The sequence below is a fragment of the Rattus rattus genome, chromosome 14, assembly GCF_011064425.1.
Source record: "Rattus rattus isolate New Zealand chromosome 14, Rrattus_CSIRO_v1, whole genome shotgun sequence".
Lineage (NCBI taxonomy): Eukaryota > Metazoa > Chordata > Mammalia > Rodentia > Muridae > Rattus > Rattus rattus.
In genome coordinates this window covers 43137473-43151688 of record NC_046167.1, presented here as the reverse complement: position 1 = coordinate 43151688, position 14216 = coordinate 43137473, and the positions used below count along the sequence as shown (strand labels likewise).

The window sequence follows — 14216 nt, the reverse complement described above, 5'->3', positions numbered from 1 at the left end:
CCCATCTGTAGACAGGTAGCAGAGAGATGAATGCTGGTGTTTAGTCCACTTGTCCTTTTAGTTTAGGATGGGATTCCAGCCATTAACACATCCTCTCTTCAGTTAAGTCCTCTGACTTGTCCGTGTTTGTTTCCATGATGGTTCTGAATTGAGTCCAGCTGACAATGAAGACAGATCTGCATCCCTGGCCTTTGGAGACCCTTTTCCCTGTATAATAGAACTACGCTATCATCTCCTGAGAATCCGAGGAAGGCATATGTGATATGTGATAGACAGGAATGCACCAGAGAAAGCTGAATAGATCTACATTGAGGTGGTTTCATCTCAGCAATAGGGGAGCCATGAGACCAGCCAGTGGAGTGCTGACTGAGGTTTGCTTATAAGTGCATCCTGACAACGCCTTTCAGGATAAGCTCTAGGAAATGAATATAGTCATGTACTGACTCCTCATGTATTTTCTCCTTAAATGGGAACTCCCAGGGTTTTCTCGTTGATGACACAATAATGCTGCATGCTGAATGCAGGACTGAGTCCCCCTTCCTTGGTCTCATTCTTTTCCTAGCTGTCTTGTTGGTTTGAGGTGTAGGAGTCCCATCTCAGACATCTCAGACTCTACATTCGACACAAGAATTTTCTGAGGTACCTTCTGGGCATCCATTTATCTAGATTTGAGGCTCCCTATTCTCTGAATATTTCAGGCAGGTGGAAAATTGTTAAATATGGAAGACGTGGGGATCCCCAGGGTGGCATGTGCAGCTGCAATCCATTCACTTTTGTTTCTGTTTTGCTTTCTAATTAGGACATTGCACAGTCTATTCATTCTGCTGTTGACCAGGCATTCTACTTAGCTAATGCACAGTGCTGTTAAGGCCATTCTCGTATCTCTTCCTTTAGAGAACAATGGGCAGATATGTACCAGGATGCAAATAATTTGAATTCAGTCATTATGCCCACCACTTAACTCCAGAAAGAGATCATTGCTTTTCTCTGGACTGTATATGTCAGTTTCCAGTCATGGTTCCCTCCCCACCACCATGTCATCTAATTATAAGGGTTTTCCCAATCCTTCTTTTGTTTTGATGATTGAAGTATGCTCTTAATTTGCTTTCCTATTGCTATGATCAAGTATCATGACCAAAAATGACTTAGGGGGAAACTTGGCCAAAGCAGGAACTCAAGGCAAAAACCTTGAGGAGATACTGCCTACTGCTGCCTGGCTCCCTGACTCATGGTCTCATGAGCCCAGAGCCACCTGCCTAGGGCTAGTATTGCCTATGGTAGACTGGGAGCTTCAACATCAATTACCAATGTAGAAGATAGTCTCCAGATATAGCCACAGGCCAGTCCGAGGGCAGCAGTCCTTCAACTCAGATAGCTTCTTCCTTCTGTGTACATTAAGTTGACAGCCAAGATTAGTTGCTATGACGCATAATTTGACTGAGGTAATCCTATAAATCAACCTGGGAAGAAGTCTCTACTTTTCTTTGCCTTTTGTTGTAGCCTCAGAACACTCTTTGCACCAAAGACTTTTCCTATCCCTCTGCTTCTTGCTTGTGTTGTACAGATACCCCTCCCTACCCCCCCCAACCCCCAGCTTCCCTGGGGACATCCTCCTAGCCTTGCAGATATTATCTTTTTTGAAAAATCCCTTTATTGGAAAGCTGTTGGCAGCCACCTTTCCTCCAGTAGTTTCTTTATACAGTTATCACTTAGCTAGCACGTGTTGTTATGTATTTCTATGTGACAAACCTCCAGAGTTAATGTCCCACAGGTCATACATCTCTAACTCGCGTAGTGATGCCCTCTTCATCCACATCTCTCGTCGTTGGCGTCAGCTAGCTGGTTGCTGGGAGACCTAGATGTGGCCCTTTGCTGTGGTCCTGGCTTCCTTCTAAAGCACCTGAGCTCTGTGGGTGAACCAGAGCCAGGCAAAAGCTGAACATGGTCTGTTCTAGCCTAGCCTCCAAGTCATGTGTCATCACTGAAGGGCACCTGTGGCTTTTCCACTTTTTGGTGATTATTAAGACCACTTAAGTTTTGTGCAAATATAAGTTTTTACTTCTGTAGGACAAATACCCAGGAGTAAGATTAACAGGTCACATGATCATACACACTAAGATCAAGACAGAATCAAACTGTCTTCCCCACCAAGTGTGCCGTTTGTCCTTTCATGGGCTGAATTTGAGAGATCCACCTGTTTTGTATCATGATCCACATTTGATACTTTTGGGGTGTGAAATCTTGCCATCCAATACATACCTGTATGTATGGGGCGGTATTTTATTTTGATTTTAAATTGCATTCCTCTAATGACTAGTCATTTGAGCCTTCTTATATGCTTCTTTGATACATATATAAATGTACTAAAGTTGGTGAAATGTCCGTTTACATATTATAGATCTTATGCCCAGTTTTAAATTAGGGTGTTTGCTTCTGTGGGTGTTGAGGGTGTTTTGTGTGTACGTGTCTGTATGTGGTGTGTGGCATGTATGTGTCCAGGTGTGATTGCTCATGTGGACATGTGAACAGATCAATGGAGGATGTCTGGACGTCTTCCTCAGATTTACCTATTTTTTTATTTTATGAATAATCATATATATACATATATATATATATATATATGTATATATATGATCTATCTGCATATAAAGCATGCATGGTTGTATTCCATTATAGATGGTTGTGAGCCACCATGTGGTTGCTGGGAATTGAACTCAGGACCTCTGGAAGAGCAGCTAATGCTCTTAAACACTGAGCCATCTCTCCAGCCTCACTTCAGCTTTTTCTTTTTTTTTTTTTTTTTTGAGACAGGATTTGTCTCAGTGAGCCTGAAGTTTGCTGTTCTGACTGAACTCACTTGTCAGTAGCTTCTGGAAACTATTTATCTGAACACTTGCAGCATATGTTACAGACGTTTGCCACTTTGCCTGGCTTTTATGTGGTTTATGTGGGCTTGAACTCAGCATGCTCTTTACCCGCTGAGCCATCTCCCCCTAGCCCTGAGACTGCTTCTTACCACTCACTTTTCAGAGTTGTGCGCTCTGGGGATCTAACATCCACTGTTGAAAATGTCCTTTACAATTATTTCCTCTCAGGATGTGGCTTACGTTTTCCTCCGCTAACACCAGCTATCGCAGAGTAAAAGCTTTTGATCCTGAGGAAGTCGAATTGAGTGTTCTCACTCATGAATCATGGTTTTGCCATCAGATCTCGAACGCTTCAGCTGAGTTACTCTAGTCTCTGTTTCCCATCCCATCTGCCTGCAATGTGAATTTCTCTGAATTCCCAGGTCTCCTATAGTGTGACAAACGTACACTGTCACATTCCCCCTTTGGTCCATGTGGCTCCTTTGCTGTATTACAGTTGATTTCTAACCCTTGGTTGCCTACGGGGCTGTACCAGGCAGTGATTGTCACAAGGCAGGAATTGGGTGCAATGTTCATTGTTAAGTTAAACCCTGTGATTCATGGATGGTGGCTGGCACTTACTGAATATATGAATGGAGGCAATGACTGGGCATAGTCAGCCTCCCATGCCTGCACACATCTGACCGTAATTATTTTAAGTATCCTGTTCCTTTCTTCCTGCCCAGTCCTCCCTTCCCATCTTGGAGCCCTGTGAACCCGTGCCCATGTGCTCCAGGTGGAATTACTTGGTTCCTGTGTTCTAAGGGTACTTTTAACATTCCCAGTATTTGGCATGGCTCCCAGCTGTCCTTATTCACGGCAGTATGGGAACGGGCAGGGAAACTCCCCTCAGCATGTAGTGTTCCGACCCAGTGCTTACTAAGCCAGAGCAATGCTTACTGTTTCAAGTAAGATCCATGACTGTTTTCTTCTAATTGGTTTCTATTGTTTGTTTGTTTGTTTGTTTGTTTGAGGTAGGCCTAGGACTTGGCACTAAATGACCTCTTCTAGTCAAAGATGACCTTCCCCTGCCTCCTGCCTCTACTTCCCGAGCAGTGTGACTACAGGTTTGAGTCACCATGCCTGGGTTTTAATCTTAACTTAAAAAATGCCATGAATTCTGGGCAAGTTAATAAAGAGATGCTTAAACTGAAAACATGGCAGATGGGAGCTGTAGATGAGCCTGCTCGTTTCTTTGCATTCTTTATCCGGGATGCCTGTGAGCATGTACCTCATCTCCTATGCGTGTCTGATGAGCTTACACATGGTACTTCAAAAACCAGGTAAAGCTGCAATTTTGTGGCAAAAACTCTTAGGAACCAAAACCAGATTATAGCAGTGACATCTGCTTTGTCTGTCTGTCTGTCTGTTACCTATCTAAGTCAAGTTATTAAATCATCTTAGGTGTTCATTTATTGAAGACTGGGTACAGAAAAGATGGGTTATTCCCACAATGTAATTTTATTCAACCACAAAGAGAAAACTAAATCACATCATATGTAGGAAAATGGATGGAATTGTACAGTTCACCATATTAAGTGAAGTGAGTCAGAGTCAGGAAGACAAGCATCATGTATTCCACCCCGTGGAAGCTGAGTTCAGGGGGCGGAATTGGGGTAAGAACAACATTAAAGTGGAACTATCTCTACCTGGCGGAGGAAGCTGGTCAAAAAGGAAGGTGGGGTGCACATAAGAAGTAACAGGGAGGTTAGGTGAATATGATAATGAAAATATAGTATATGCTTATGTAATTTGTCATAGTGCGATATAGTTTGTATGACTAATATGTTTCCTTGAAAGGGGGACCATTTTAATAAAGAGCGAGTCTCATTCTCTCTGTGCAGTCTCACCTCATGTCTCTGGATCACAATCCCTGTGCCTGTCAAATATAAGCCACACCTCTTGGTGTGTTTGCAGGTTCAACTGAGGTGCTGCGTGTGAAGCACCCAAGATCAGTTGGATTCTCAGCTCTTTCCACCTTCTGCCTGTCTTTGCTGTTTCAGAAAAAAAACGACAGCATCTGTGTCTTATCATGGATGAAACTAAAATTGGAACTTAGATTTCAAAGATTTACAGTCTGAGGTTGTAGAAGTCGGATGCTGAAGCAGTGAGTCTGAGAGAGCTAAGTGCTACGTGGAGAGGCATGCCCTATGTTGGTGTTGGGAGTGGGGACACCAGGAATACATAGGAGAGGAGATGGGTAGTGAAGGCATCAAAGGCCATGGGAACTTTCAGAACACTGCCCAGCCCTGAGGGGTAATTCTGCCCGTGCAATCCCATGCTGTGGTAGATGATTTCAGGAACTGTCAGCTTTTTGTTTGGAGTAGGAGAGAGGGATGTGTGGTAGGGGTCAATGGCTGGAAAAGTGGTGTAGAGGCAGGGAATTCACATGCAAAGCCTTACCCCATAGCTTATGAAAATACGAGCTCTTGTGGTTGGGAATTTAGCTCAGTGGTAGAGCACTTGCCTAGCAAGCGCAAGGCCCTGGGTTTGGTCCTCAGCTCCAGGAAAAAAAAAGGAAAAAAAAAAAAAAAGAAGAAGAAGAAGAAGAAAGAAAAGAAAAAGAAAATACGAGCTCTTGTGAAGCACAGGGATAGTCACACCTGCTCCATCTCATGGGTGGGATCGCTGCTGGGAAGGGGAAAACTACCAAATGGTTACAGGATGCTTGCTGAGCACTGAAAGTCTCTTTGATGCACTACTGTTGGAGTGTATAGGGCATTATCTTTGCTTTGGGAACAACCTCTCAGAGACTGTATGAGATTATTGATGTTTATGAATCTATGAAGAGGTCTATAAAGAACGAGGCTCAACGAGTGTAATGATAGGCATGATGTCTTTCTGAATGAGGACATTCTTCAGATAAATGCTAGCATTAGCTTCTTTTCTTAATGCAAATGCTGGTGGTAATTTGCTTTAATTTTGGGGAATTCTACTTGTATTGTGCTCTGTGAAAATCTGATGCTGAGAATTGAATTGTTTACTATTAAAATAGTTCAGAGGGTCAAGAACTATAATGATTCAGTGGGTAAAAGTGCTTGCTGCATAAACCTGGCAACCAGGTTCAGTTAAGCAGATATGGTGGCATTCATCTATAATCTCAGCACTTCACAGTGAGTGGGAGGCAGATTCACAGAAATAAGAGAATTGCCTGAAAACTCTCAGGTCAACTGGTCTGGAGAATACAACAGAGAAACAAGAGAAATTTCATCTCAACAAGGGGAAACCCAAGAGGCTACTCTTGCGAGTTATCCTCTGAATTACATGCATAAATCATGGTATACGTGTCCATGCACACACACATAAAGTGAATAAAAATAATGCCTTCATTTCTTTGTTTTGCTCTTCAAGACAGGATCTCATATATCCTAGGCTGTCTTGAGTTTATCTGTCTTCTAAGGCTGACCTTGAACTTCTGATCTTCCAGCTGCCATCTTCCAAAAGTGCTAGGTTGACAGGCATGGCCCACCTTACTAACCTGAAAATGCAATGTCACTGTAGCTCTTTTCCAGGATCATGCTCATGTCCCTCCTTAATTTTGGTTCTAGAGACCTGATCCCCATCATCGCTGCCCTGGAATATAACCAATGGTTCACCAAACTGTCCTCCAAGGATCTCAAGCTGGTAAGTAACCAATGATGCAGTCAGTATTGCCCAGCCTTGCTGAACTGCAGAAACCTGATTTTATTTTGTTACCGAGCTATTTATTGCTTGAGGAAATCTTATTCCTAGGAATGATAAGGATAATATTGTGTGAAGCTTGTAAAGGGAGAGCTTCAGAGATATTCACCCTCCTGTTTCAGTGCCTTGGGTAGTTTTAGATCAGAAAAGCACATTTAGTATTGTCTTCTGTGCACACTCATTCAGTTACATTTGCACAGCTGCAAACAGCTAGTTTTATAGCCCAGTCTTCCCTTTATCACCACCAGGTCTCCCATGAGAAAAATGTCAGGAAATACCAACAGGTAGAGTTGGTCTGATTGAATTATAAAAGTTAATGTTATTTCTGTAGATGGTCTGGTTTTGGGTAGAGAGGGGAATTATATAGAGACACAATAAAAATCAAGGTGAAATCTGTTGGTTTTTATATTAAATAGAACAGCCAAACATTTGGTCTGTCTGATAGTTCAGATTGTTGGGAACTTGACACATTCAATGCTGCCATATGGAAGGATACATATCCACAAGTTAGTGGTTTTCAAATACTCCATTTAGGGTAAGAAACAATTTATTGTTTACAGAGTTGTGGAATCAGAGGGGAGGGGTAAGATTTTCATAATAAACACATTGGACTGAGAGAGACCTTTGTCCAATGGAGGTTTTTGAACAGGCTACTTGGGTGTCTGAATTGGCCTAGAATAGGTATGACTTAAAGTATCCTGGGTGCAAAAATGGACTGAACTCATTTGGGGGCCCTTAGGAGTCATGATAGCATAGGAAGTGAGAGTCAGAAACCTGAGTTTCTTACCATGACTGTGGGAATGGAGATGTTATCTAACCTTCCTGGATCCCATCTTCTGTACCTGTTATTGTGAGATAGTTGTAGTCCTGTTCATCTCTGTCCTGTGTTTAGCATAGTGAATGGGTATTGTAGCTCCTTGCAGAAGTAGCTGCATGGTAAAAATTTGCTTCATAAACATAGAATAAAATCACTGAATAAATGGATGAGAGAACCCAACCATGAAACTGATCTGCTCTCATTGGGCAGTGGATCACAGTGGAAATGAGGGGGAGGAAGAGGAGGATGAGAAGGAGGAGGAGGAAGAAGAGGAGGAAGAAGAAGAGGAGGAAGAGGAGGAGCAGCTGTTTTTGTTTTTCCAGTTTCTGACTATCCAGGCATTTCACAACTATTGACTCATAGGATAGTCAGCATCTCCACTGGTGAAGAAGTCGAGAAACAAACTGATCTGAGACTGGGTCTGATGGGAATGAACCCAACTAAGTAGCCATGGTGTTTACATATGTGGTGGGCTGTGCCAGCAGAATAGAGTAGGGCTGTCCTCCATGAATGAGCAACATGGTGGACAACGTGGAAATGGGAGCCTCAGGTTTGCTGGGTGGGAGGAACCATCTCAAGGACTTAACCTGCAGAGGGTGCGAGATGTTGGAGGAATAAGAAGGAATCCTCTGGCTAGAACAATAGACTCTTGCCAAGACACATTTTTTTTCTGCCCATTTAAACCTTCATACAAGCTTAAGGTTTTCAGATGGGTCCCTGAGAAGGTTCTCAAAAGGCTTTACATAGGCAATTCTTAGATTTTCCCCAACTCCCCAGTATAGAAAGGTGTTGGCGTCTCACCATTATTCTTCCCTGGCATCGTTTTCCTCTAACCAATTTAGTGTTTAAAATATAAGTAATTCCCGGGAATTGTTTCCTGGGAAAACAAAGAATGAAAGGTCTTAAATACTTTCTGAAATATCATGGGATAGCAGGAGGTAGAGTGGCAGGGTTTGAGGACAACTCTTACTGCTCTTCCATTGACTGAATGCATCTGTATTTGTGTCTATGATGCTGGGCATCAAAGTTGGAGCTTTGGCCATGCTGGGCAAGCACATCATCACTGAATTGCATCCCCTGTCTTGACATGTGTTTAGCTTTAAACATTTGATATATTGAGATGAAATGTGGCCTTTGTGAATATTACTATGAAGCTTCTGAACAGAAAAGATACTTGAAACATCATGGAAGAGGGGGTGGGAACAATGTAAGAGCCGGAGAACGGGAGTGCTGTGAAGTGCTATCATCTACACGACTGTGGTGGTCATGAGCTCATTGCCACCCTGGTTACCTGCACAAGATCAAGCCAACAAGATCAGTCAGCATTGCGGCAGGCACTAGTAAGTGGTCGCAGTGGATTACCAAAAAGAAAGGGGGCAGGAGAGAAGGAAAGCAAAAGAAAAGAAATAGTTTGCAATCACCCAAAGCTAAGTAAAAAAGGAAATGCTACACTTTCCTGCTACAGTGTGAGAACTTTCTAAAGATGGGCCTACTTGAAAGAACAGCCAATGTGTAGAAGTGTGTTGGAGACTTTGTAGCATGAATGAAGTTCATGACCACAGTAAGTTCCCTGAAGCTGCATGAACTCTCACCATTTCTGAGATAATTCTCCCAGTCCAGTAAAAGCCTCCTTTCTCAAAGTGCATCATGACAGATGTGACTGACATGCTCTGTGCTGATATCATGAGCACAATTAGCAGCCACAATCCCAGTCTGAATTATATGCACATAGTCCAGGCCTGCTTATATTTCCTTCATGCTGAGATTGTATGTGTGAGCCAGTGTCCATCGACTCCCAGGTACACAGTATGCAGTGAGGACCATCTGTCTGGGCGTTGTTTATTATGTAAATAGTTGTAGAATTGGAGTCTGCTCAGCTTGCTTTTCTAACTCCAAGAGGTCAAGGTTTGCTGCATCAATGATGTGGCTGTACCGAAAGTGCATTTATTTCTTTGTTTTTGTTCTGGGCTTCCATGTTTATTTTACTTTTTTGCTAATTCTCTTGTTATTTTTCCCCTGTAAGCATGACTGCTTTTTTTCTTTCTTGTCAATCCACTGGGATGAATCAAAGCCCAGCAATGATCTGACACAGGCATTCTACACTGGATCAAATGAAGCAGCACGTAAGAGAGATACAAGCTGCACAGTGGGACAGCATTTTACAGCATTACTCCCTCTCCTCTGACTCTTACATTCTTTCCAACCCCTCTTCCGTGATGTTTCAACCATTTTTCTTTCATGAAGTTTTGTGGTATAATATTCACAAAGGCCAGATTTTATTTCAAAGCTTAAATGTTTAAAGAGAAGCTAAATATAAGCCTAGAATGCTGCTGTATTCAGATGAACTATTGTGATCCTGTACTATGAATGTAGTAGACAAGATAACTGTTACGGTTATGTATTCTACTTCATGTCTAGGTTTGTGTATACATGACTTTAAAAATGTCACCACTGTACATTCTCAGAAAAGATTGCTCATAACCACCTGCAGCTCCAAGTCTAGGGCTATCCTATATCTCTGGCCTCTGTGGGTACCTGAACTCATATGCATAGACTTACACATTCATACATATATGTAATTTACAATAAACTTTTAAAAATTACTATTAACATGGTACATTTACTTAGTTCTTTGCCATTTCCCCTTTCACCTACTTTAGTAAGTCCTCCAGAACAACCATACCGTGATGGGGCTGGTCCCTGTTGAAGTACAAAACACTCTTTCCCTTACTGTTCTTATTTGTAATAGAGAATGATGTAGAGCCATTGGTTTGGTGATGAGATATGCATGTAGGATGTAGCCCTCGGTGCCTGGAACACAGTGAAAACTGTAACAAGACCCTCAATGTTATCACTATCACTTAAGTCCTTAGGTCTCCATCTGGGACATCTATCATTGCCTTGGGAAGGCCTTTTGCTTTTCTGAAGAAAGGGTGAGAGGGACTTAGGCAGACTTGCAGCACTGCCAAAGCACTGCCTTTGTAACTGCACCATATATTTTATCTTATTCCACTCAGACTGTCTACTACAATACCATAGATGGGATAGCTTGTACAACAGAAGTTTGTTACCCAACAGTTGCAGATGTCAGGGAGTTCACAGTTCACGCCTGTTCAATATGTGATTATATCCACTTTCTGGTGTGTAAATGGCTCTATTAGATGTGTCTTTATGTGGTAGGAGGGTCAAAGTCACTCTCTGGGACTCTTGTTTCAGTGCATTGGCGCCATTTTTGAGTGTTTGCACCCCTAAGACAAAGTCTCCTTCCAAACATACCTGCTGATATCATCACATTGTTGGATATGTTTCAGTGTGAACGAGGGAATGGGGTTTGGCCCCAGTTCAGACCACAGCATTCTGGTTTCTTCCCTGAAGAGTAGTACACTCGGAGACTCAATTTGTGTGGTGGTGTTCCAAGGTCTTGCATAGTGGGGATGTCCTCTGCCAGTTCTTGAGTGAATGTGTGCATCTACTTAGGTCTCTGTGTTGCATAGATTTAGAACACTCAAGTGAAATGTTTTTTTACAAGAGTTACAGAATGTTCAATAAGCGTTTTCTGTTACAGTCCACGGATGTCTGTGAACAGATCTTGAGGGTGGTGAGTAGGTCCAATCGATTGGAAGAGTTGGTGTTGGAAAATGCTGGACTCAGAACGTGAGTATTTTCTTGAACATGAGAATATGTTGCTTTAAAATATAATGCCATTTGCTTTTGTAATTAGTACACAATCTTTTAAAGAGTTGGGGTGCACATATAATAGTATTTTTCCTTCTGAAAAAAGAAATAAGCAAAATAAACAAAAATCTTTTACTCTGAATTATTGTAACAAAATATACAACTGAAGCAACTTAGGGGAAGAGGGGTTTGTTTAGACTCAGCATAGATGCAGGTGCAGTGTCTCATGGATTCTGGCACGGAAGGCATGGTGCTGTTGGGCACATGTGGCTGGTTATATACTTTCAGGGGTCAGGAAGCAAGACAAAAATTAGGTTAGAACCCTGCATCCTCTTTTTGTGTAAAATAGAGTGCTAGCAATAGTGGTTTTCAACTTAATAATTAATGCAGTTTACAAATATGAGTGTTACAGGAAATGAGAAGTAAAATACAGGGAAGAGCCTATTAAAATTTTCAAGAAAGCAGATTTACTGTGAAAAAGAAAACAAAAATAAACCAGGCCGAGTCAGTGGTACTGTCAGCAGTGTTCAACAGTGTGTCTAGAACTGAGTGTGTTACTAAACAGCCCGGGGGGACAGAGAGACCACTGGTGGTAGGGAGAGGAGCACAGTAGTTAATGATACAGCTCTTCTTACTTGGGAAGGCATAGTGGCCAGAGCATGAAGTGGCTGCTCATACTTGTCTGTGCTCAGGAAGCAAACAGCCCACAGAAGTGTGGCCCAGCTTTAAACCTACAAGGCCCATTCCCAGGGAGCACCTTTATTCAATGAGGTTTCCACCTCTTAAGCATTTTCCACAACCTTCTACAGTAGGATCAGTAGATGAAGGCAAAATGAACCAGTGGGAGATTTTTCATAGGTAAGCCAAGGGGAAAATGATGTATTTTTAGGTTTCATTTCATTTTAATTCTTAAATGTTGTATCTGAAAAATTTGCATTCTGTCTGTCACTCATGCCATTGGTGTTTACTTGCAGAGATTTTGCACAGAAATTGGCCAGTGCTCTAGCACACAATCCTAACTCAGGACTTCACACAATCAACCTTGCTGGGAACCCGCTGGAGGATCGAGGTACTCCATCATACATACGACCAGGGATACCAGAGATGTAGGATAGCCCTAGTCTATGCAGGGCTGGGGAGTAATGCTAACTTCAGTTAAGTCACCTGGAGCCCTGGCCACACCTACCCAGGGTCTTCTACATGTACCTGAAGTCCTCTCCACACCACCTTCCACTCAAACACTAAGAGTCCTCCCCACATGCACCTAGAACCTTCTCTGCACCCACCCAGAGTCCTCTTCATATTTACCAGGAATGCTCCCTCACCCAGGTGGAGTTCTACACCCACACTCAACCTAAGTCCTCCTCGGAATCACTGGTCAACAGTAAACTAACTTCCTTTGGGCTGTAGGACTAAGGATCCCTGGGCTTTTGCTCACTATTGGTGGAGACCGCTGCCAGATCTGATAGGCAGCTTGGTTTGTACTCCCACCTCTCACACGGTTGTTGGCGATGCAGAGCCAGAACTTATATTCCAGAATTGGGTGAATACATACCCGCCTGGACCTTTATTAGTTTATGTTTTGTAGCCTAGCCTAGTCTCAGAATTGTATTTTTGTACCTCTGCCTCATAGGCTCGGAGAGTCCAGGCATGTGACTTTATACAAATCCCTACTTCCTTTGTAGATGTTGAGTATAGAGCCTGTGCATGCTGTACTGCTGAGTGCCACTCCCAGCCTATGGTTGCTTTGTAGATGAACTTAGAGTTCATTAATTTAACAATCACATGGTAAACCCCTCCGTCTTGCTCTGCAGGAAGCATTTAAGAGGAGGCCAGTTTAGATCTGTACCCACCTCACACACACCTTTTAACACTTTCTAAGACTTGAGTGTGTGCTTATGGTGAGCTTGGAGGACCTGGTTGGTAAGGAGAATGGTTCATGATGCATATTTGCATCTAGGGCTGGGGTGTGGCAGGTTTACCTAGCATGCGTGAAGCCCTGGGAACAATCCCCACCCCTACAAAATGAAAAGGGAAATCAAAGGAAAGTGTTCATAAGTAGTGAAGGCAGTGCCTGCAGTTGATACAGGAAGGGAAGCTTCTGACTGAATCTCCATCTTCTTCTCAACATTGATGGATGGGGTTGGAGTAGGAATCACTCTACCTCTGGAGGGAACATTTTGTTTTCATTTGCTGTTGGAAATGTTTTCCAGCCTTGTTGAATAGGGCCTTTCATCTTTCATTGTTAGGTATTTGATGAGGATTAATTATTCAGCTGAGCTGAGGGCACGGAGGCAGCTTCGCTTTTTGTACTTTGTGACTGGGATGCTGCCTTGTGTGTAAAGTGATTCCCTTGTAGTATTCACACAGAACCTCAGGGGTAACTTCTGTCATCTAAAGTAGGGAGTGTGAAGGAAGGTGGAAGCTGAATCCAAAACTAGGTCTCGTGGCAAGCAGCCTAAGAATGAGCCCAGACTGAAAATAAAGACACGGGGCTGGAGTGCAGAGTTCCTGGGGCGTCGTCATTTCTGTAGGAAAAACAGCCTTTCTCTCTACTGGCTCTGTTAGAAGTGGCAGAGTGGTGAATGAGACGAAGTCAAAACTGGACGTAGACTCAGGCCGGCTATATTGGGTTTATTTGTCAGATATAGGGATGTGGTTGCATTTAGTGGCTGACAGGGCAGAGTCAGTACAGGGAAGCAGTCAGGTCCCTAAGGAGGTGAACTCCAGAAGACAGGCTGGCAAGGCACTGTTAATCATTAGGGAAATGTAAATTAAAGGCACAATGAGTTACTGTTTCATAGCTGTCATCTGGCTGTGATAAAAGTAAGCGTATTTGAGGGTCTGAGGAAAGGAAAATGCTGCTATTGCTGGTGGGAATGGAGAGGGATGCATCCATTGGGAACCTAGAGAGAAAAGGTTTGCCGTTGTTGTTTGTTTGGGTTTTTCGTTTAGTTGGTTTGGTTTTGGTTTTTTGAGACAGGACAGTCCGACTTGTCCTGCAACTCACTTTGTAGACCAGGCTGGCTTCAAATTCACAGAGATCCACCTGCCTCTGACTCCTGGGTGGTGGGACTAAAGTTGTAAGCTACCACTTTTGACTGAGAGACAGTTTTTTAGGTTAAACACAAACGTTC

At 42.9% G+C, this 14216-nt stretch overlaps 1 protein-coding gene across 11 annotated transcripts in view; it reads left to right on the top strand.

Moving 5' to 3' along the window:
- The window catches only part of Carmil1 (capping protein regulator and myosin 1 linker 1), a 279741-nt gene that overhangs the window by 152868 nt on the left and 112657 nt on the right, over positions 1–14216 (top strand). For all 11 annotated transcript variants that reach the window (XM_032884200.1, XM_032884196.1, XM_032884194.1 and 8 more), the window contains exons 9-11: positions 6455–6530; positions 10970–11058; positions 12054–12148. In XM_032884200.1, the coding sequence (XP_032740091.1) occupies positions 6455–6530; positions 10970–11058; positions 12054–12148 (260 nt within the window). The remainder of the gene's footprint in view (positions 1–6454; positions 6531–10969; positions 11059–12053; positions 12149–14216) is intronic.